This window comes from Neomonachus schauinslandi, chromosome 8 (assembly GCF_002201575.2).
Source record: "Neomonachus schauinslandi chromosome 8, ASM220157v2, whole genome shotgun sequence".
NCBI classification, from domain to species: domain Eukaryota; kingdom Metazoa; phylum Chordata; class Mammalia; order Carnivora; family Phocidae; genus Neomonachus; species Neomonachus schauinslandi.
The window spans coordinates 115748126-115768865 of record NC_058410.1 but is presented as its reverse complement, the minus strand read 5'-3'; the positions used below and the strand labels follow the sequence as shown (position 1 = coordinate 115768865).

The following is a 20740-nucleotide window of genomic DNA, read 5'->3' as shown; positions in this document are numbered from 1 at the left end:
GGCCCGTCCCCCTACTACACTTCCCTCCCCTGACTCTCCCAGCCTCATGCTCAGCCAGTCTTCCTCCCGTGAAAACCTGTCCTGGCTGAGCCAGAAGTGGTTTCTTCCTTCGCAAGGAGGGGAGAGCTGCAAATGCTCACTCAAAGTTGTGTCTTTTCTGCTATGCTGGCGGGTGCCTGGTTTGACCTAAGTCCCTTTGGCACTTTCCCAAGGCCTCTGCCAGCCTAGGCCCAAGTGCTGGTGGCCCACGCTGGCCCGCACCTGCCGCGGGCTCACCCTCCGCCGCGCCCTTGCAGGTACCAGCTGAAGCTCTTTGCCCGCATGTGCCTGGACCGCCAGTACCTGGCCATTGACGAGATCTCCCAGCAGCTGGGTGTTGACCTCATCTTCCTGTGCATGGCAGACGAAATGCTGCCCTTTGACCTGCGCGCCTCCTTCTGCCACCTGATGCTGCACGTGCATGTGGACAGGGACCCCCAGGAGCTGGTCACACCGGTCAAGTTTGCCCGCCTCTGGACTGAGATCCCCACAGCCATCACCATCAAGGAGTGAGATGGGGAGCAGAGGGTGGGCCAGGCGAGGCCAGGGTGGGAGGATCTCAGCGACCCTCATGCCTCACTGCCTCCCCCCGGCAGCTATGATTCCAACCTAAACGCCTCTCGCGACGACAAGAAGAACAAGTTTGCCAGCACCATGGACTTCGTGGAGGACTACCTCAACAACGTGGTCAGCGAGGCGGTGCCCTTTGCCAATGAGGAGAAGAACAAGCTCACCTTCGAGGTTGCTGGGCAGGGGGGCGGCGAGGGGCTGGTGCTGGGGGGCTCTGGTTGGCCCCCTCAGCTGCCCCCAGGGGCGCTTTGGGGGCTCCATGACCTCACTTCCCTCCGTGCCCCAGCCAGTTCAGGGAGCCCGCATAGATCGCCAGGACTCCCCAAGTGGAAAACTTCTCCCCTGCCACCTGGGAGAGGGCTGCCTCCCCATGGTCCACTCACCGCTGGAGGCCCTCCTGGGTCACGGGCTCCTGCGGGGAGCACCCCACCTTCCTGCGTTTCTGCCCTATCCCGCCCCCACCCCCCAGTAGCCTTCCTTGCCGGCCTCGCTTCCTCATTAGCTGACTGGGGGCGGCTGTGTCCTCACAGCCCCGTGCTCCCAGAGGCCCTGCCTTTTCCGAGGACCTTCGTCACCTCCTCCTAACACCCGCTCCGCCCTACTTTCCCTTCCTGGCCCCGCCCTCCGCGAGGCCCCGCCCCGCTCACCTCGGCCCCGCCCCCTCCCCGCAGGTGGTCAGCTTGGCGCACAATCTCATCTACTTCGGCTTCTACAGCTTCAGCGAGCTGCTGCGGCTCACTCGCACGCTGCTGGGCATCATCGACTGCGTGCAGGGCCCCCCGGCCATGCTGCAGGCCTACGATGACTCAGGCGGTGAGGCTTAGTGGCCAAGGCCACCCCCCCCCGCCCCCGCCCCAGCCTTGGCCTTCCTCCGTCTCCTCCTAGTGCCAGAGTCCTCTCTGATCAGCCCCCTGTGCAGCCTGTCTCCTGGCCCCTGCTGGACCAGAGGGGCCCCTGTCCAGGCGCTGTGGAGACCCCGGGGTCTGGGGGAGTTGCCTTCCAACACAGCTTGGTCCTGAGGGGAGATAATGAGGGAGGAGGGGAGACCCAGGCCCTGCCTGAGGAGCTCCCAGTCAGACAGGGGAGTGGTCGAGCAACAGCCCCGCCATCGAGGAGCCACTGGTCTGACAGCAGACACAGCCCTGCCCTCGGGGACACCCCCAGGGGGCATAAACTCCTCTAATCAAAAAGCGCATAGTCTGACACCTGGTGCGTAGTGCTCCCCACACGGTGTCCCCTCTGTCCCCCATGCTCTGTAGCAGCATCTCAGGATGCCCCACAGGAGAATTCTCACTCATCTCCCCACACAGTTTACCTTTGCTCTGGCCAGCCCCTCTTTGCCCAGATTTGGCTTAAAGCTCACCTCCCCCAGGACGCCTTTCTGGGTGAGCCCTGCCTCTGACAGAGACAGAGTCAGAGTCAGACCCAGGGGTCCTGCTGTGCACCCCCGTGACCCCCTGGTGCTTCGCACTCCGCAGGCAAGAACGTGCGGCGGTCCATCCAGGGCGTGGGCCACATGATGTCCACCATGGTGCTGAGCCGCAAGCAGTCTGTCTTTGGTGCCCCCAGCCTGTCTGCCGGCGCTGGTACCACCGAGCCACTGGACAGAAGCAAGTTCGAGGACAATGAAGACATTGTGGTGATGGAGACCAAGCTGAAGATCCTGGAAATCTTGCAGGTGGCTGGGCCAGGACAGCGCTGAGAGGTGTTGGGAATAGGGCAGGAGAGTGGGGCCCGGGGCGGGGAGGCTGGGGGGTGAACCCCTGCTCAGATCACAGTATCCAGTACTGGAGGGCTCCACGGTGATTGGCTGTGTAGCCCAGTGGTTTCCAAAGTGTGGTCCTTGGACCAGCAGCAACGGCCTCACCAGGGAACTCAGAAACGCACGTTCTTGGGCCCCACCCCAGACCTCCGTACGGATCCGAGGCACCCGAGGCAGGCCCACAGTCTGTGCTGTGACAAGCCTCCCAGGTGATTCTGGTGTGCACTAAAGCCTAGCTCCGTCCCTCCATTGTACAGATGAGGGAAGGAAGAGGGGGAGGGGACTATACTGCCATCCTACAGACATTTTGGAGCAGAGCTAGAGCTTTGAGGGCCCATTTCCTGGTGAGGCAGACATGGTCTTTCCTGTTCTGGGTCTTGTCTGAGACGCGCTGGCAACACTTGGAGAAGGGGCTGGTAGGACCCCGGGAGTGGTAAGAATGCTTGCTTTTGCCCAGCTGCCACCAGAGGACGGGAAGGGTAATGCAGTGACCTCCATGGGGACCCAGTCTGGGCAGGGCCTGGTCAGAGGAGTCAGACCATTCTGATTCATTCTAGGAGCTGAGGGCTTCCAGATCTGCATCCTGGGGCGTGGCCAGAAGCTCTGCGCCCCATAAGGATAGAGACCAGTCAAGGGTCTCTGCGAACCCTCTGTCCTCACCCCCCCGACACTGGCCTCTCCTGCTGCCCCCTAGTCTTCAGTTCCACTGAGGCCAGTGTCGGGGGGGTGAGGACAGAGGGTTAGGGAAGGAGGGACTGAGGGTCTCTGCCTCATTCGGAGAAGAGGTGTCGTCCCTCATCACTGGGGCAGGAGTGGAAGAGAGGGCACTCTGGACCTCCCCGGGGAGAGGAGTCTTGATTTTTTAGGTTGTGATGTCCTATAGTAGCTGAAACATCTTTGCCGTAGACCCCTGAGTGCTAGAGCTCATTCAGGGTACCCCCTCCCCTCTCCTGGGGCACGACTGGCTTTCCGACCTCAGCCCAGTCCTCACCCCATCCCTCCCCGCTTCACCAGTTCATCCTCAACGTCCGCCTGGACTACCGCATCTCCTACCTGCTGTCCGTCTTCAAGAAGGAGTTTGTGGAAGTGTTTCCCATGCAAGACAGCGGGGCCGATGGCACCGCCCCGGCCTTCGACTCCACCAGTGAGCCCCCACCCCCACCTTCCCCTGCCTTCAGGCTGAGGCTGTGTGACTTGCCCAGGGGTACACATTAGTGGGGCGGAGGCTGGGGGACGCCCCGGGGCCAGCTCCCCAGCCCTGCCTCTGTTTCCCAGCCCATTTAATTGCCATGGTGAGAGGCGAAGGCAGACATCATTCTCTCCAACTCCTAAATGGAGAAACTGAGGCCCAGAGAGGGGCGGGGACTTGCCCGAGGTCACAGCCAATGAGAGGCTGAACCAGACCGGAACCCAGGTGCCCTGGTGCCCAGCTCAGAACTCTGCTCACCCCCGCAGGGCAGTGGAGCTGCTCTGGTCCCTGCCCTGGCTGGCTCCACCCCCACCCTGGGAAGGAGCATGCAAGAGGGGCTGCCACCCAACCAGTGCTCCCTCACCCCTGTGCTCCTCATCTTTCCTGGGCACGGACCTGCCACCTGCCCCCATCCACCCACTCTTGCTCCCCACAGCTGCCAACATGAACCTGGACCGCATCGGGGAGCAGGCGGAGGCCATGTTTGGAGTGGGGTGAGGCCAGGGGTGAGGCGGGGGGTGGTGTGTGCGGTTGGGTGGGCAATGCTGACGCAGGTGTGAGAACCCCCCCTCCTTGGGGTCTCCAAGGCTGGGCTGGGGCTGGTCCCTCCTCCTGGGTCTGCAGAACCCTTACCAGCCTCTGGGGTGGGGCTCTCCTTGGCTCTGTGCTTTTGCCCTCTCATGCCCTGGTGATACAGGGGCCACTTGGGCCCTTGTGTCATCTTGGTCATTCCCCTGCCCTCACCCAGGGCAAGTGTGACTCTATTTGTGCATCTGGACTTGGGCTGGAGGGGAGCAGGGGGAGGTGTGGGGGAGAGCCCGCTGTACATAGGGCTAGGGTGGGGAGGGGCCGCCCTGGGAACTGGGGGCTCTTCACCATTTCTGTGCCGCGCCCCTGGCATCTAGTGAAGCCCTGGGACCTGGGCTCAGAAGGGCATTTTTAAATTCATAAGATAAGGCACGTAAATTACAAAGGAAACCAAGAGCTTTGAGATGCAGTTATCAAAATATTGAAGAAAACAAATTTGAAGTGACAGTTAGGTATGTGGCTCTTTATTAACACATTAAGTAACAAGCTGGGCCGGAGGTGTAATTAGTACCGTGATTTCGAAGGCGCGATGCATGTGAACGGGATTCACAATTTCTGTAACAACGGTAAGGTGATGGGAGAACATCTGTGATTGGTATTGGTGTCAAAATCACAGGTACCGCTAATTTCTCCTCACTGAAGGAAATGCTGCATTCTAGTTAGAGGATGGTACAGCCGAAGATGGGAATTTCCCCCACCCCCGTTCCTGGCCCCAGCCAATCTCCACGAATCTCTAGGATCTCTTGGGGGGGTGGGGGGGTGGGGGCCTGTGGGGGCCCTGTGAAGAGTCCCCGCTTCAGCTGCATCAATGCAAGGGGAGTCCTGCGGGATCTCAGGGCAGTGGTTGGTGACACCCTGGGGAGAAGTCATCACTATTTGGAGCAAGTCGGACACCGGGCGCGGTATCCGCTAGTGGGTGGCCGGGCGCGCGCCGTTCCCTTCGGGCAGCGGGGAGCTTGGTGCCCAGCGTGCCCTCCCCTGGCGCCACAGGAAGACCAGCAGCATGCTGGAGGTGGACGATGAGGGCGGCCGCATGTTCCTGCGTGTGCTCATCCACCTCACCATGCACGACTACGCGCCGCTCGTCTCCGGGGCCCTGCAGTTGCTCTTCAAGCACTTCAGCCAGCGCCAGGAGGCCGTGCACACCTTCAAGCAGGTGCTGCCCCTGTCTGAGCCCCCGGCCGGCCCCTGGGGAGCGGGAGGGAGGCCCCAGGGGGCTTCCCTGGGCGGAGGGACCCTGAGGACCCGCCTGGCCCGGACACCGGGGGGTTAACCATGAGCGGGGAGCTCGCAGCTTAGGGGAGCTCAGGATGCTTCTTTGGGGGTTCTCGGCCTTGCTGAACTCCTGAAAGATGAAGGCCAAGTGTTGGCCACCTTTATGACCTCTCAGCCTGACTCAAGGCTTGTCGCTTTTTTTTTTTTAAGATTTTTTTATTTATTTACTTGAGGGGGGCAGAGAGCTCAGGCAGGGGGAGCAGCAGAGGGAGAGGGAGAAGCAGGCTCCCCGCGGAGCATGGAGCCCCATGTGGGGCTCGATCCCAGGACCCTGGGATCCTGACCTGAGCCGAAGGCAGCCGCTTAACCGGCTGAGCCACCCAGGCGCCCCGGCTTGTCGCTTTTTATGAGGCAGATGGCACTTTAGAGTTTACAAACGATACCGTGTGCTAAGTGCTTCAAATCACTCCTGGCATGCAGTCAGCCCTCACTAAGGTGACTGGTTCTGTGACGGTGCTGTCGTGTGATCTTGACAGCTCCCTGTGAAAGGCGCTGCCATTTTTCGAGCATGTGCCAGGCACTGAGCCTTGGCCTCGCATTAGTGCACTTCCCGCAGCGGCCCCTGGCAACATGGTTACTCCTCTCATTCCCGTTTTATGGAGGGGGACATTGAGGCCCGGGGAGCTTTCCTCCCTTACCCTGACCAGGGCGAGTGAAGTGGGAGCCAAGGGACCCGGCTGTCCTGCAGCAGGCGCTCAGTGCTGCCAGTATTCTTTGCCCTGCCCTGTTTGGGGTCGCAGTGGCCAAGTGATAGACCTTAGCGGCACCAGTCAGTGAGCAACTGAAGCCAGCCGATGGGGCAGCTCATGACAAGCAGTGTGGGGAGGCCTTCAGCCATCCGGGCAGGCTTCCTGGAGGTGGCGGACCGTGGCCGGGCATCAGCATTGAGGAGGAGCAGAGGCCTGGAAGAGGGCAGCCACCGGGGTCTCTAGGAGGCAGTGGACTCGGGGTGCCCATCTCACCAGGCATGCCCATGGTCAACCTTCAGGTGCAGCTGCTGATCTCCGCTCAGGATGTGGAGAACTATAAGGTGATCAAGTCAGAGCTGGACCGGCTGCGGACCATGGTGGAGAAGTCGGAGCTGTGGGTGGATAAGAAGGGCAGCAGCAAGGGCGAGGAGGTGGACACAGGTGCTGCCAAAGACAAGAAGGAGGTGAGCGGGGTGGCGGGGAGCTGGGAGGCCAGAGTTCTCAGCGAGGGCTGGGCCCAGCTGACCCCTGCGCGGTTCCCTGTGTTCCCAGCGGCCCACAGACGAGGAGGGCTTTCTGCACCCACCTGGGGAGAAGAGCAGTGAGAACTACCAGATTGTCAAAGGCGTGAGTGGCCTGGGGCCCTGAGGCCCCCCCCTGGAGGCTCCGGGGCCTGGCCTCTCCTGCCTCCCCACTCTGCCAGTCACTGGCCCTCAAAATACACATCTTCTGCTTTCCCTACAAATTAGAGACAACCCTGCCCAGGTCCAGATGGAATTATTTTAAAGCTGAAGGAATTTAATGAAATTCCATTTCACAGCCATATTCTATTTACTTTTATGGGTGGGATTAGGTTTTTAAAAAGTGCTTCCCTGCCTTGTTGCGGTGATCCGACTCAGTGAACGTGGCCTCCTTCCCCCTTCCTGTCCCCGATGTGAGCTGGGGCTTGGCTGGACTTGGCTGGGGACTCCGACCAGCCTGAGTGGGGGGGCGGGGGGAGCCGGATGGCGGGGGAGATGGAGGAGGAGGGCGGGGGCTCTGGGCTCACCCCCACCCTCCCCAGATCCTGGAACGGCTGAATAAGATGTGCGGCGTGGGGGAGCAGATGAGGAAGAAGCAGCAGAGGCTGCTCAAGAACATGGATGCCCACAAGGTCATGCTGGACCTGCTGCAGATCCCCTATGACAAGGTGGCCTCTGACTTCTGACCTCTGACTCCCTGGAGCAGCTTCCCCCTGAACCCTGACCTAACCCAAACCACGCACTAATCCTGAATGCTGACCTTACCCAGCCTCACCCCTGATTCTTGACCCTGACCCTAGCTTCTATTTCCCTCTCTGGCCTCTTCCTGATCATCTCAGCTTCATTGTAACCTTTGACTGTCACCTCCTTATCTTTTTTTTTTTTTAAAGATTTTATTTATTTATTTGAGAGAGAGAGGAAGAGCTTGAGAGAGAGAGAGAGAGAGAGAGATCACGAGCAGGGGGGAAGGGGTAGAGGGAGAAGCAGGCTCCCTGCTGAGCAGGGAGCCCCATGTGGGGCTTGATCCCGGGGCCTGGGATCAAGAGCTGCCCCAAAGGCTGATGTTTAATTGACTGGGCCACCCAGGCACCCCATTGCCTCCTTATCTTGATCCATGTTGACCCTTATCTGACCCCAGCCTCTCTTTGACTCATGATGTCAACTCAGACCTCATACTGACCCCTGACTTTGATTCCATACCCTAGCCTCACTCTGACCTCTTATCCTGACCTAACCCCAGGCACACCCTGGTCCTGGACTCCAAATTTAGCATCATTTCAACCTTTGACCCTCCACACCTCCCCTCCACTGACCCTGATCTTGATATGTCTCAAGCCTCACACTGGCTCTTGAGCCTGACACCCAGCATTCACCTGACCCCAATCCCTCAATCTTGCTCCCCGACGCTGGCCTCACTTCAGCCTCTGCCCCTCAGCCCTTCACACATTTCCTTTTTTTTTTGAGAGAGAGAGCACAGCAGGGGGAGGGGGAGAGGGAGAAGCAGGCTCCCCGCTGAGCAGGGAGCCCGATGCGGGGCTCGATCTCAGGACCCTGGGATCATGACCTGAGCCGAAGGCAGACGCTTAACCGACTGAGCCACCCCGGCGCCCAACACACATTTCCTTCTCCTGACCTGGAGGCCCAGCTTTCACCTTGAACCTGGCCTCCTTGTGGTCCCAGTCCCAAGCCCGGACCCCCGGCCACAGCTGCTGGAGCTCAGGCGCAAGGCCCGGCCTCACCGTCCTCCTCCTGTCCTGGTGCCCAGGGTGATGCCAAGATGATGGAGATCCTGCGCTACACGCACCAGTTCCTGCAGAAGTTCTGCGCGGGGAACCCGGGCAACCAGGCCCTGCTGCATAAGCACCTGCACCTCTTCCTCACGCCGGGGGTAAGGGCGCGAGGTGGGGGGTGGCAGCGGCGGTGGGGAGCGGGCCCCAGATCCCCCTTGGTGATAGCCGCCCGCCCGCCCCCAGCTCCTGGAGGCAGAGACCATGCAGCACATCTTCCTGAACAACTACCAGCTGTGCTCGGAAATCAGCGAGCCCGTGCTGCAGCACTTCGTGCACCTGCTGGCCACCCACGGGCGGCACGTGCAGTACCTGGACTTCCTGCACACTGTCATCAAGGCCGAGGGCAAGTACGTCAAGAAGTGCCAGGACATGATCATGACCGAGGTGAGGACGGGGCCGGGGGGCGCGTGGGGGCTCAGGCGGCGGGAGCAGAGTTAAGTCAGACGGGGGGGTCACGAGAGGGACCTGGCCGGTGGAGGGAGGACTAAGGCCACAGAGGCAGGTCTAGGAGAACTCCGGTAACAGGCCTGAAAGAACCCACATGCGCATTCCACTATTTATCCTTGTATTTTCACGGATTTAAAAATCATGAGGCACCTGCTGTGGGCCGAGGAGCACGTGTACCAGGGGACATCAGTGGGGTGTAAACTCGGGGCGGGGGACCACATCCTGTGTGCTTCTGCGCGGGCCCTGGCGTCCGGCACCCTGCAGGTGCCCGGTAGACCTGTTGGCCGAAGGCATGAAGGAGGAAGGGCCGAGTCTAACTCTGGAACAGACGTGGTCTCTGCCCAGAAGCATCTTACAGCGCGGTATGGGGGTGGAGGGGCGGGGGGAGCACAGTAAAGGGAGATGAGGGACCTGATGAATGAGGCGCCCTGCCCCGGAAGTGCTGTACAGCGCGGATTATTGATTGCTGTTATTATTATTACTGTGAATAACATAATCACTGACATGAGAGGATGCAGCGTGTGCTCTGGGAGCTTTAAATTCCACACTGGGAGCCCAGGGGAGGGAGGGGGCGAGGGATTAGAAAGGGCTTCCTAAAGGAGGCACCTCTGAAACAAGCCTGAGTGGGATTTCTTTCCTTAGGGGAGAATGGGGGCACTTTTTCTGGGTCCAGGGTTCAGCCCTGATGGCAGGTGGCCCGAGACATCAGCCTATGGCCCCAAAGGCCAGGCAGGGTAGGGTTTTCCTGAGTGTCTCGTGAGGGCTGGGGTCAGAGTCCTAATCTCTCCCTGGTACACCCGGGGCCTGCTGGACTGGGGCCTCTGATCGGGCACCCCTCCTGCCCGCAGCTGACCAACGCGGGTGACGACGTGGTCGTGTTCTACAATGACAAGGCCTCGCTGGCCCACCTGCTAGACATGATGAAGGCCGCCCGGGATGGCGTGGAGGACCACAGCCCCCTCATGTACCACATCTCCCTGGTGGACTTGCTGGCCGCCTGCGCCGAGGGCAAGAACGTCTACACGGAGATCAAGTGCACCTCCCTGCTGCCCCTGGAGGACGTGGTGTCTGTGGTGACACATGAGGACTGCATCACCGAGGTCTGGGGCCTGGGACTGCTGGCGGGGGAGAAGGGGTGGTGGAGCCAGGCCCGGGCAGCCGTCAGTCTTGCATGGCGGGCAGGAAGGGGGAGGTAAGGCAAGTGGGGGTGGGTAGGAGGGACGTGGGCTGAGGAACAAGGGGGAGGTTAGGGGAGAATCAGTGGAGTGCAGAGGAGGAGAGCCTGGGCCAGTGGCCCTGCTCGCGCCCCTGACCTTGCTTCCGCCTGCGCAGGTGAAAATGGCTTATGTGAACTTCGTGAATCACTGCTATGTGGACACGGAGGTGGAGATGAAAGAGATCTACACGAGCAACCACATCTGGACACTCTTTGAGAACTTCACCCTGGACATGGCTCGGGTCTGTCCCCTGGGGGGTGGGGCATGGGCTTGTGGGCGCGCCGTGCTGGGCAGGGGTGTGGTTGGGAGCCTGGGCAGCCTTCCAGGGGCTGGGCGTGGAGGGGCCCCCAGGGCATCTCTCTCTCCTGCCTCAGGTGTGCAGTAAGCGGGAGAAGCGCCTGGCTGACCCCACGCTGGAGAAGTACGTGCTGACCGTCGTGCTGGACACCATCGGCGCGTTCTTCAGCTCTCCGTTCTCCGAGAACAGCACCTCCCTGCAGGTGAGCCTCTGCTGCGCACACCGCCCTCGTGCTGGGAAGGGGAAGGAGAACATATATTCGCGTCTGCTTGTGGCACATAAAGACATAGCAGAAGGACATAGACAAGTGTGTTAGTTACGTATGCTGTATAACAAATTACCCCCAAAGTTAGTGGTTTAAAACAACAAACATTTAATCTCCTATAACTTCTGTGGCTCAGGGATTACCGTGGGGACAGTACCCTAGAACAGGAATTCCTAAATTGACTTGGTGTGACGGGTCCCAGGGTGGCAGGGGACAGCTGGCAGCACGTACTCCCCGAAGACAAGACGGTCATGCCTGCCACAGTGGATAGCAGAGCCCGAGCGGTAATCCAGAGGGCCCGATGCCCAGAGATCTTTGCTGTCGGCTTAGTCGATCTGGTGCCCCTAGGACTGAAGTCTTACCTGCATCAGCAGAAAAGCTCTAGGCTAGGGAACAGAAGTTTGCCTTAAGTCGCTGGAAGAGGCATGGCCCCTCAGTCGATTCCCAGATTCCCAGAGCCCCTTGAAGGCAAGAGAGGCAGGTTCCCTGGAGGGGGGAGCCTGCGACAATACCTAAATCATAATACCATAAATCACTGGATGGACACAAGAATCCAACAAAGGGGTTACTTATAGGTAGAGGGACTGAGGGTGGAGTGAGTCCTGGTCGCTCAGCAAGGGTGGGTTCATTTTGACACACATGCGTTTGGGCCCTGGGATCTCTTTGGGACTATGAGTAATTTGTATCAGCTTTTTCCACCTCTCATCAGTCCTGGGGCAGAGGTGGGAAAATGGGCTGATGGGATCAAGCTTGGGGTGAGACTTCTCAAAGTAAGCCTTTTTGTAGCATACTTTGGGTTTTGAACCATGGAAATATATCACCTTTTCACAATATTATTTTATTTAAAAAATTGTTTTTAAAGGAAGGAAGGGGTCCGCAATAGGACTGTAAGCCCCAGATCTGGACCTTGGGGAGTTCTCATAGGGCTGCCACGTACAGTTGGGCAGGTTGTGCACTGCTGAGAGGAAAGGGGGTGCCTTTTTCCACTGGCACAAAGACACATGGTAACTATTGGAAGCCTTGTTCCTCCATCATGCCCATTCTCAGTGGGCCCTGGTCCCTGGACCCGGGGCTGCCCAGGGTGGAGGGTGGGCCAGGCTGTAGCAGTAGGTGTGTTGCCTCTTGCAGACACACCAGACCATTGTGGTGCAGCTGCTGCAGTCCAGCACACGGCTGCTCGAGTGTCCGTGGCTGCAGCAGCAGCACAAGGGCTCCGTGGAGGCCTGCATCCGGACCCTCGCCATGGTGGGTGAGTGTGCCAGGGGCACTGGCTAGCTCCAACCACCCCTCCCCTCCCTTCACCGCAGGGACGCCTGCCCTCAAAATAAACACGTTATTCCTAAGCTCGCCCATCATCTCCCAGGTAGTTCTCAGCAAGTCCTTCTCGGTGTCTAACTGGCATCTTAGCAATCGAGAAAAGCTGTTTTCTCCTTTGAGCTTTGAGTCATTTCCCCAGAGGAGAATGCTGGCTGACATCCCCCAACCAAAGGTTCTTTTGCTTGCAGATGGTTTCAGGCACAAGGGAGGCCTGTAGGTGGTTAGGGAGCACTGGGGAAGGGGAGAGAGAAGGTGGGAGAGAGGAGGGGAGGGCTCACGGTGGAGCCAAGGTAGAATCAGAGAGGCAGAAACTCTCTCTTTTTACCCCAAAAGGGGAAGAGCGCACCCCAGTCCAAGTGGGGGCCAGCGCATACCCCAGAATCTCGGTGAGTTCACCCTGTCCCCCAGTACGGCAGCCCAGAGCCTGGCCGCTCTGGCTGGCCAGACCCCCCCACCCCCCACCTGCCCTTCAGCACCCCCTTGTCTCTCCCCCCCAGCCAAAGGCCGGGCCATCTCGCTGCCCATGGACCTGGACGCGCACATCAGCTCGCTGCTCAGCAGTGGCGCCACGTGTATGGCCGCCGCCCAGCGCAGCGCTTCTAACTACAAGGCCACCGCACGGGCCTTCCCGCGCGTCCCGCCCGCCGCCAACCAGTGGGACTACAAGAACATCATCGAGAAGCTGCAGGTGGGTGCGGGGCTGCCCGGCATCTGCCACGGAAGCTGCTTCGGAAGGGTGGTTCTGGGGAAGCATCCCTTCCTGCGCTGCCCGCGCTCCCCAGGAAAGAGGCCCCTGCTAAGGGCAGGCCCTGGGCAGGGGACCGAGGGGCATCGTTCCAGGGGAATCCAGGAGAACCCAGGCCTCCGCTAGTAGGGTTGGTGCTCATGAAGCGGGGAGGGACACCTCTCAGTCCTGACAGCGCCTTCTCGTTTGTGCGACACGCTCCTGGCCACTGTCTACACACTTCTGAGGGGCTGTGGTGGCTCACTGTCCCCACATGGCAGGAGGCCGAGGCCCAGAGAGGGGAAGCGGTTTGCCCCAGGTCACACAGCTGGAGGAGGGGCTGGGAGAAAAGCTAGGGCTTGTGGCTCCCAGCCAGGGGCTCTGAGCGGACAGATGACCTGCACTGTTCAGGGTGGTTCTGTGGGCGCAGAGCCCCTCCGGCAGGCTTGGAGAAATCCGCGGGGCCATTCGGTGTTGGGGTGGGCGGAATGGCAGTCCAGCCCCACTCATCTCTTGGGCCCGGGCGGCCTGCACCTGGCCTGGTACTGACTGTGCCGTGCCCACCCCAGGACATCATCACGGCCCTGGAGGAGCGGCTGAGGCCCCTGGTACAGGCCGAGCTGTCGGTGCTGGTGGACGTCCTGCACTGGCCCGAGCTGCTCTTCCTGGAGGGCAGTGAGGCCTACCAGCGCTGCGAGAGTGGGGGCTTCCTGTCCAAGTGAGCCGGACGCCGGGCCGGGCAGGGGGGTGGCCGGGGCGAGGCTGCCGGGGACAGGGCAGGACCGGACAGCCCACAGGGCGAAGGGCCGGGGCAGGGGAAGTGGCTGGAGGGAGGCAGCCGAGGCTGCCCCCAGCGTGCCCTCCTTCCTCATGGGCCAGGCTGATCCAACACACCAAGGACCTCATGGAGTCGGAGGAGAAGCTGTGTGTCAAGGTGCTGCGGACCCTGCAGCAGATGCTGCTCAAGAAGACCAAGTACGGGGACCGGGTGAGTGCCTGGGGGAGCTGGATGCCCTGGGAGCCCAGCCGGCAGGGCCCGGGGCTCGGGGCCAGCGTGGGCGGGCCAGTGGTCTAGGGGTGAAATGTGCCACTGCGGGGCCTCGCTCCTCCCCCCGCAGGGCAATCAGCTGCGCAAGATGCTGCTACAAAACTACCTCCAGAACCGGAAGTCCAGCTCAAGGGGGGACCTTCCAGACCCCATGGGCACTGGTCAGTACCGCCTCCCCGCCACAGTGCCTCTGCGTGGCCCACGTGCCCAGACCCTGGGCCCTCCCTTCTGTTCCCCTGCACCCCCCCAGCTCCCCTCACGTGGGTTCCCCAACTCTAGGCCTGGACCAAGACTGGTCAGCAATTGCGGCCACCCAGTGCCGGCTGGACAAGGAGGGGGCCACCAAGCTGGTGTGCGACCTGATCACCAGCACCAAGAACGAGAAGATCTTCCAGGAGAGCATTGGCCTGGCCATCCGCCTGCTGGATGGTGGCAACACTGAGATCCAGGTGTGGAGCGGCAGGGGGTGCTAAGCACCTGCTCAGCACAGTGCGCCACATTGCTGAGGCTGCAGGGCTTGGCTGCAGGGCTAGGTGCTGGTGGCCTGCACAAGTCTGGCTACACGGGGGCGGCTCCGCCTCCCATAACTGCCCCCGCGTCCCCTGGCCTCTTCCTACCCACGCAGACCGTCCCGCTCAAGCCAGGCCTGCGCCTGACTCCCCACCACGCTGCTCACGTCACATCCATCATTCCTGCCTCTTGGTCTCTGCTCAGGCTTTCTTCCCTCCTCTTCCACATTCTCCTCGGCCTCTGGTGCCCAACCGAAGGACTGCCTCCTCTGAAAAGTCCCCTATGATTGCCTTATCCCCACTCATTCATTCATGACTCTTTTTTTTTTTTTAAGATTTTTTTGAGAGTGGGGGGAAAGGGCAGAGGGAGAAAGAGAGAGTCTTAAGCAGACTCCATGGTGGGTGCAGAGCTTGATGCAAGGCTCGATCTCATGACCCTGAGATTACGACCTGAGCTGGAACCAAGAGTCAGACGCTTCACCGACTGAGCCCCCCAGGCGCCCCTCATGCATTGTTTTAATAAGTCTGCACTTAGTGCCTCCCGTATGCTTAGGCACTAAGGATTCAGCCGTGAACAGAAAAGACAAAATCCATGTATCCTATGAATTGGTCCTATATCCTAGTGGGGACAACAGCCAATGACTCTAATCACTCTGTGGCCCGGAAAGCGTGTTGGACAGTGCTAATGGAGGCGAGGGTCATGGGGGTGCCAGGGCAGGGCTGGGGGTAGGCCCCTGAAGAGGGCCCAGTGCAGCGAGGGCCCAGAGGTAAGCATGTGCACAAGAGGGGGACACTGCACGGGTACGGCCAAGAGAGGTGGCAGGCCATCAGGTGGCCTCGTGGGCGCTGGGAGGCGGGGCCGCTGCAGGGTGTCAGGCAGAGGAGGGACAAGGCTTAGACTTCCAAGGGGCAGCTCTGCTGCTGTGTGGGCAGATGCAGATGGTGTCAGGAGGCTTGTGCAGGCCCCCAGCATCGCAGCGACGGCAGCTACCGAGCGTTCCCCGCCGCCTCTGACAGCCCTGAGCACTCCTGCCCCAGCTGCAGTCCCAGGGCACGTCTAGGGACCCGTCTGTGGCCCAGCCTTGTCCCGGCAGCACGGGAGAGAGCGCTCCAGGGACTCACCAAGGGCTGCTTAGCACCAGGCCCAGGGCTGAGGCTGTCCCCCATGTCACCGTACCCCCAGAAATCCTTCTACAACCTGATGACAAGTGACAAGAAGTCAGAGCGCTTCTTCAAAGTGTTGCATGACCGCATGAAGCGGGCCCAGCAGGAGACCAAGTCCACAGTGGCCGTCAACATGAACGACCTGGGCAGCCAGCCGCGCGAGGACCGGGAGCCTGCAGACCCCACCACCAAAGGTCAGAGGTCACGGCAGTACAGGATGAGGGTGCCGGGCCCGGGTCAGAGGGTGCAGGATGAGGGTCTGGTCCCTTCCAACAGCCCCAGCCTCACCAGGCCTCCCCCCTGCAGGCCGCATAGCTTCCTTCTCGATGCCAGGCTCCCCATCCCGCTATTCGCTGGGCCCCGGCCTGCGCCGGGGCCACGAGGTGGGTGAACGCGTGCAGAGCAACGAGATGGGCACGTCCGTGCTCATCATGCAGCCCATCCTGCGCTTTCTGCAGCTGCTGTGTGAGAATCACAACCGGGATCTGCAGGTGAGTGCCTGCCCCTGCCCCGCCATCCGGCCAGCACGTGCACCCCCTGCCCTCTGCCCATGGGCCACTGCTCTGCAGCTGGTGGCACAGGGCGGGGTCCCCCAGGGCCGGCCTCTCCTCCCCTGCGAGAGCTGTGCCATGCCCACCCTCCCGTGCCCTGCAGAACTTCCTGCGCTCTCAGAACAACAAGACCAACTATAACCTGGTGTGCGAGACGCTTCAGTTTCTGGACATCATGTGCGGCAGCACCACCGGCGGCCTGGGGCTGCTGGGCCTTTACATCAATGAGGACAACGTGGGCCTGGTCATCCAGACGCTGGAGACCCTCACTGAGTACTGCCAGGGCCCCTGCCACGAGAACCAGGTGAGCTGTCACGGCGGCGCCAGCAGCAGACAGGGCGTGTGGCCGTGCCGGTGCAGGGCGCAGGCTGGGCAGGGGAGAGACGGAGGCCTCTGGAGCCGCCAGAGTGCTGAGGGGCCCCGGGGCCCGTGTCCCCCCACTGCCTCCTGCCAGACCTGCATCGTGACGCACGAGTCCAATGGCATAGACATCATCACGGCGCTGATTCTCAATGACATCAGTCCCCTGTGCAAGTACCGTATGGATCTGGTGCTGCAGCTCAAGGTGGGGCCCGTGGCAGCCCACGTGAGTGTGCATGCGATGGGTGTGCACATACCCACGCGACAGGAGTGTTGAGTGTGCATACTGGGGTGTGGTGATGGGTTTAATACACACACACAGATGAGTGTGTGAGCAAACGGACGGCATGTACACTCCGGGAGCAAACGAGTTCTGGGTTTACCTGAGGGCCTCCTCTGTGTGTGTCTGCTCTCTGGGGGATTGTGTGCACCTGCCGCGGGGTGGGGGTGAAGGCAGCGGGGGTGGGGGGGTGGCTGGATTTGCAGGACGCTTCTCAGCAAGTCCTGGGGGACAGCGGGGAATGGGAAGGCCGTGGCGCATCGTCCGGGCTGGGAGAGGCTGTTGCGGAGTAGACAGAGGAAGGGGTTGTTGGGGGGCATGGTGGGGGCCCTCAGACTGTGGCCTGTCGCCCTCTCCCCACCTCTCCGCAGGACAATGCCTCCAAGCTGCTCTTGGCTCTGATGGAGAGCCGGCACGACAGTGAAAACGCGGAGCGAATCCTCATCAGCCTGCGGCCCCAGGAGCTGGTGAGGCTGGGCCAGGGGTCAGGTGGGAAGGCGTGAGTCGGTGGGGTGCGGGGGGCGGGGATTCCCTACGCCCCAGGAGGACGGCGTTCAGACAGGCACTGCCCCGCCAGGTGGACGTCATCAAGAAGGCCTACCTGCAGGAGGAGGAGCGTGAGAACTCGGAGGTGAGCCCACGGGAAGTGGGCCACAACATCTACATTCTGGCGCTGCAGGTACCAGCCCCGCCCCCGGCGGCCCCGCCCCCGGCGGCCCTGCCCCCCCGTGGCCCCGCCCCGTGACTCCGCACCGCCCTCTCACGCAGCTCTCCAGGCACAACAAGCAGCTGCAGCACCTGCTGAAGCCGGTGAAGCGCATTCAAGAGGAGGAGGCCGAGGGCATCTCTTCCATGGTGGGGGCCCGGGGACCAGGCTGGATGTGGGGCGGGGCTTAGATGCAGGGGCGGGACTGGGCGAGAGACTGGATGGGCTGGTATCTGGGGGTGGGGCTAGGATTGAGGGCGGGGAAGAGAGCAGAGCGGAGATCTGAGGGCTCGTGGGAATCGGGATGAGGCCGGGGGGCGGGGCAGGAACTCTGGGCGGAGCGGGACCGGGGGCGGGGCCTGCACCTGAGTAAAGAGCTCGAACTGGGGGGTGAGGGGCGGGGCTCAGGGCGGGAAGAGCCAGACTGGTGGCCTGGGTGAAACCTAGACGTATAAGTGGGAGTGAAGCTCTGGGGCGGGTCTGGAAGCCTGGAGCCGGACCTCGGAGGGCGGTGACTGTCCTCTGGGATTGTCTGGACATGGCTTTCCCACTACCCCCTCTCAATTTGGGGCTGCATCCTAGTTGGGCTGGGCTGGGTCTGGTCTGTTTGGGGAACCCTCGAGCAGGTAGGGCTGGGTGGCAGGGCTAGCAGTGGGGAATTGCGGGGCCTGCCCTCAGCGGCCCCTCTACCCCCAGCTCAGCCTCAACAACAAGCAGCTGTCCCAGATGCTCAAGTCCTCAGCGCCTGCCCAGGAGGAGGAGGAGGACCCCCTGGCCTACTACGAGAACCACACGTCCCAGATAGAGGTGGGGCCAGAGGGCAGTAGGGGCGCCGTGAGTGAGGGCCGTGACCCTGGCCCTTGGTGGAGGTGGCCTAGTTGTGACCCCGTGCCTGTGTGCGCCCAGATCGTGCGGCAGGACCGCAGCATGGAGCAGATCGTGTTCCCGGTGCCTGGCATCTGCCAGTTCCTGACAGAGGAGACCAAGCACCGGCTCTTCACCACCACAGAGCAGGATGAGCAGGGCAGCAAAGTGAGCGACTTCTTCGACCAGTCCTCCTTCCTGCACAATGAAATGGAATGGCAGCGCAAGCTCCGCAGTGAGGACCCCAGCGGGGCGGGAGGGCAAGGCCGGGCCTGGAGCTGCTCAGTGATGCCCCTTGGGGACTCCCCCTTACCTGCTGGTAGTTGCCTCACCCCACCCCACCCCTAGGAGGGCTCCAGTGACGTTTTCTGAAGTGGGGCCTGGAGCTTGTGCCGGCGCTGGGGGCCCGTGCGGGGCGGGTGGACAATGTGAACGAGAGGCCCCACTCACACCAGCCTGCCACCACCCTCCTCCCCCAGGCATGCCACTGATCTACTGGTTCTCCCGCCGCATGACCCTGTGGGGCAGTATTTCCTTCAACCTGGCTGTTTTTATCAACATCATCATTGCCTTCTTCTATCCCTACATGGAGGGCGCGTCCACAGGTGGGGACACAAGGCTGGCAGACTGAGGCCCCGGAGCCCACCATGCCCCCTCCCTGGGTTTGGGCAGAGCCTTGGGGGCAGCCACGCTCTTCCGGGACCAGATGCAGAATGGGGAAAAGCACCCCTGCACTGCTCTTTGGGCTCTGCACCCCATCCTGGGGAGACACAGATGTGGTCCCCGTGGGATAGACAGCATCCTTGACTTCTGGAGACAGTGCATGTCTCTCACTCTGCCTCTCTCTCTCTCTCTCTCTCTCTCTCTCACACACACACAAACATGAGCCAGAGGTCAGATATGGTAGCAGCATCTGAATAGGGCCTCCTGCCTTAAGCCTAGACAGGCAGGTGTGATGGTGGGGGAGGGGCCCTAACACCAGGTGACCGAGAACTTTATAGGGAAGGTTTCCAGGAGGAGGTGGCTTCTTGGGCTGTGTTGGGGCTGGGGCTGTGGTGGGCTTCGCTGACCAGTGCTCACCCCTGCGCCCTGGCCCCCAGGCGTGCTGGGCTCCCCACTCATCTCCCTGCTCTTCTGGATCCTCATCTGCTTCTCCATCGTGGCCCTGTTCACCAAGCGCTACAGCATCCGCCCCCTCATTGTGGCACTCATCCTGCGCTCCATCTACTACCTGGGCATTGGGCCCACACTCAACATCCTGGGTGCCCTCAACGTGAGTGCTGGAGGGGGCCCCCACCCCACCCCTGCGCTCATGGCGCGGTAGGACCTCACACTGGCCAGCCGCCTCTCAGCAGCCACTGCTCTGCCCTATCCCCCTTGTCCCTGTGATGGGGTCAAGCTTGTTAAAGACCCGCGCTCAGGGCTGTTCTGTGCCTCCTCTGTCTCCCTAGACAACCTGGGGCAAGTGGCACTCAGAGCCAGCCAGCCAGGAGGCACTTTGGGGCACCAGCTTCGGGGCTGCTGTGTACATGGTAGTAGGCACTGCCCAGAGGCACTGTCCACACTGTAGACATCAAGGATTTGTATGTTATGGCAGTTCCTGACAGCTGGAAATAAAATGTATCTGGAGCAAGGGGCAGGGGGGCAGGTGCCTTTCCCTAACTTACCGAGTCACCGTAAAGGCCCAGGTTGGTCTGTCTGACTCCATCCTCCTTTACCTGTATCGCACTTTCTTCCTGGAGCTATGGACCCCAGGGGCTTTTCCCCATTCTATCCCAGGAGCCCAGATACATTTCTGGAAGCATTTTCATTAATGCCGAGCCTGCCAGGCTGAGCAGGAGCAGATCACATCCGCTCCATGGAAGGGCTGACCTCTGAGCTGGGCACTGGGCGGGCAAAGCAGCAGGGAGTGGAGATCCGGGGTGGGTGGTGGGACACTGATCCCATGCCCTGTACTTGCCCCCAGCTGGCCAACAAGATCGTCTTTGTGGTGAGCTTCGTGGGCAACCGAGGCACCTTCATCCGGGGCTATAAGGCCATGGTCATGGACATGGAGTTCCTCTACCATGTGGGCTACATCCTGACTAGTGTCCTGGGCCTCTTTGTCCATGAGCTCTTCTACAGCATTCTGGTAAGTGTGGTGGGGGCTGGGGCTGGCAGGGGTCTGGGGTTATCGGGGCTCGCCTCAAGCTGCTAGCGGTTCCCAGCACCAGTCTCTGTCCAGTCCTCTTGCTGCTGGGCTTGGAGGGATGGATTTCCAGAGTCCTCCTCTACCTAACCTCAGCCTGACCTTCAGGGCCCTGCTGGCCACTCCTGACCTCCATCTGGCCCATCTCCCCTGGAACCAGACTACCTGGGTTTGCGTCCCAGTTTGGACACTACTAGCTCTGTAATTTTGGGCAAGTTTCTTAACTGCCCCATGCCTCCATTTCTGTATCTGTAAAACAAGGATAATTAACAACACCTACCTTCTAGAAAAATTGTGAGGTTGACATGAGCTTAATACACAAAAATCATGTAGAATGCATCCTGGCAGGTAGCAGGCACACTTTAAGAGTTGGTCATCT

At 60.9% G+C, this 20740-nt stretch overlaps 1 protein-coding gene across 2 annotated transcripts in view; it reads left to right on the top strand.

The window, feature by feature from the left end:
* ITPR3 (inositol 1,4,5-trisphosphate receptor type 3) overlaps positions 1-20740 on the top strand; it is a 67101-nt gene that overhangs the window by 40352 nt on the left and 6009 nt on the right. The window contains exons 19-51 of one of the 2 annotated variants that reach the window (XM_044917633.1): positions 297-548; positions 636-780; positions 1281-1422; positions 2088-2287; positions 3386-3515; positions 3997-4054; positions 5139-5304; positions 6412-6576; positions 6665-6739; positions 7176-7301; positions 8399-8521; positions 8607-8807; positions 9719-9970; positions 10203-10328; positions 10462-10587; positions 11779-11899; positions 12465-12655; positions 13261-13409; positions 13571-13679; positions 13810-13900; positions 14019-14188; positions 15432-15606; positions 15719-15903; positions 16067-16267; positions 16418-16528; positions 16975-17070; positions 17181-17234; positions 17372-17458; positions 18006-18116; positions 18216-18408; positions 18653-18778; positions 19274-19446; positions 20140-20304. In XM_044917633.1, the coding sequence (XP_044773568.1) occupies positions 297-548; positions 636-780; positions 1281-1422; positions 2088-2287; positions 3386-3515; positions 3997-4054; positions 5139-5304; positions 6412-6576; positions 6665-6739; positions 7176-7301; positions 8399-8521; positions 8607-8807; positions 9719-9970; positions 10203-10328; positions 10462-10587; positions 11779-11899; positions 12465-12655; positions 13261-13409; positions 13571-13679; positions 13810-13900; positions 14019-14188; positions 15432-15606; positions 15719-15903; positions 16067-16267; positions 16418-16528; positions 16975-17070; positions 17181-17234; positions 17372-17458; positions 18006-18116; positions 18216-18408; positions 18653-18778; positions 19274-19446; positions 20140-20304 (4795 nt within the window). Of the gene's footprint in view, positions 1-296; positions 549-635; positions 781-1280; positions 1423-2087; positions 2288-3385; positions 3516-3996; positions 4055-5138; positions 5305-6411; positions 6577-6664; positions 6740-7175; positions 7302-8398; positions 8522-8606; positions 8808-9718; positions 9971-10202; positions 10329-10461; positions 10588-11778; positions 11900-12464; positions 12656-13260; positions 13410-13570; positions 13680-13809; positions 13901-14018; positions 14189-15431; positions 15607-15718; positions 15904-16066; positions 16268-16417; positions 16529-16974; positions 17071-17180; positions 17283-17371; positions 17459-18005; positions 18117-18215; positions 18409-18652; positions 18779-19273; positions 19447-20139; positions 20305-20740 lie in introns of both variants that reach the window. The other variant, XM_044917632.1, reaches the window with a different exon arrangement.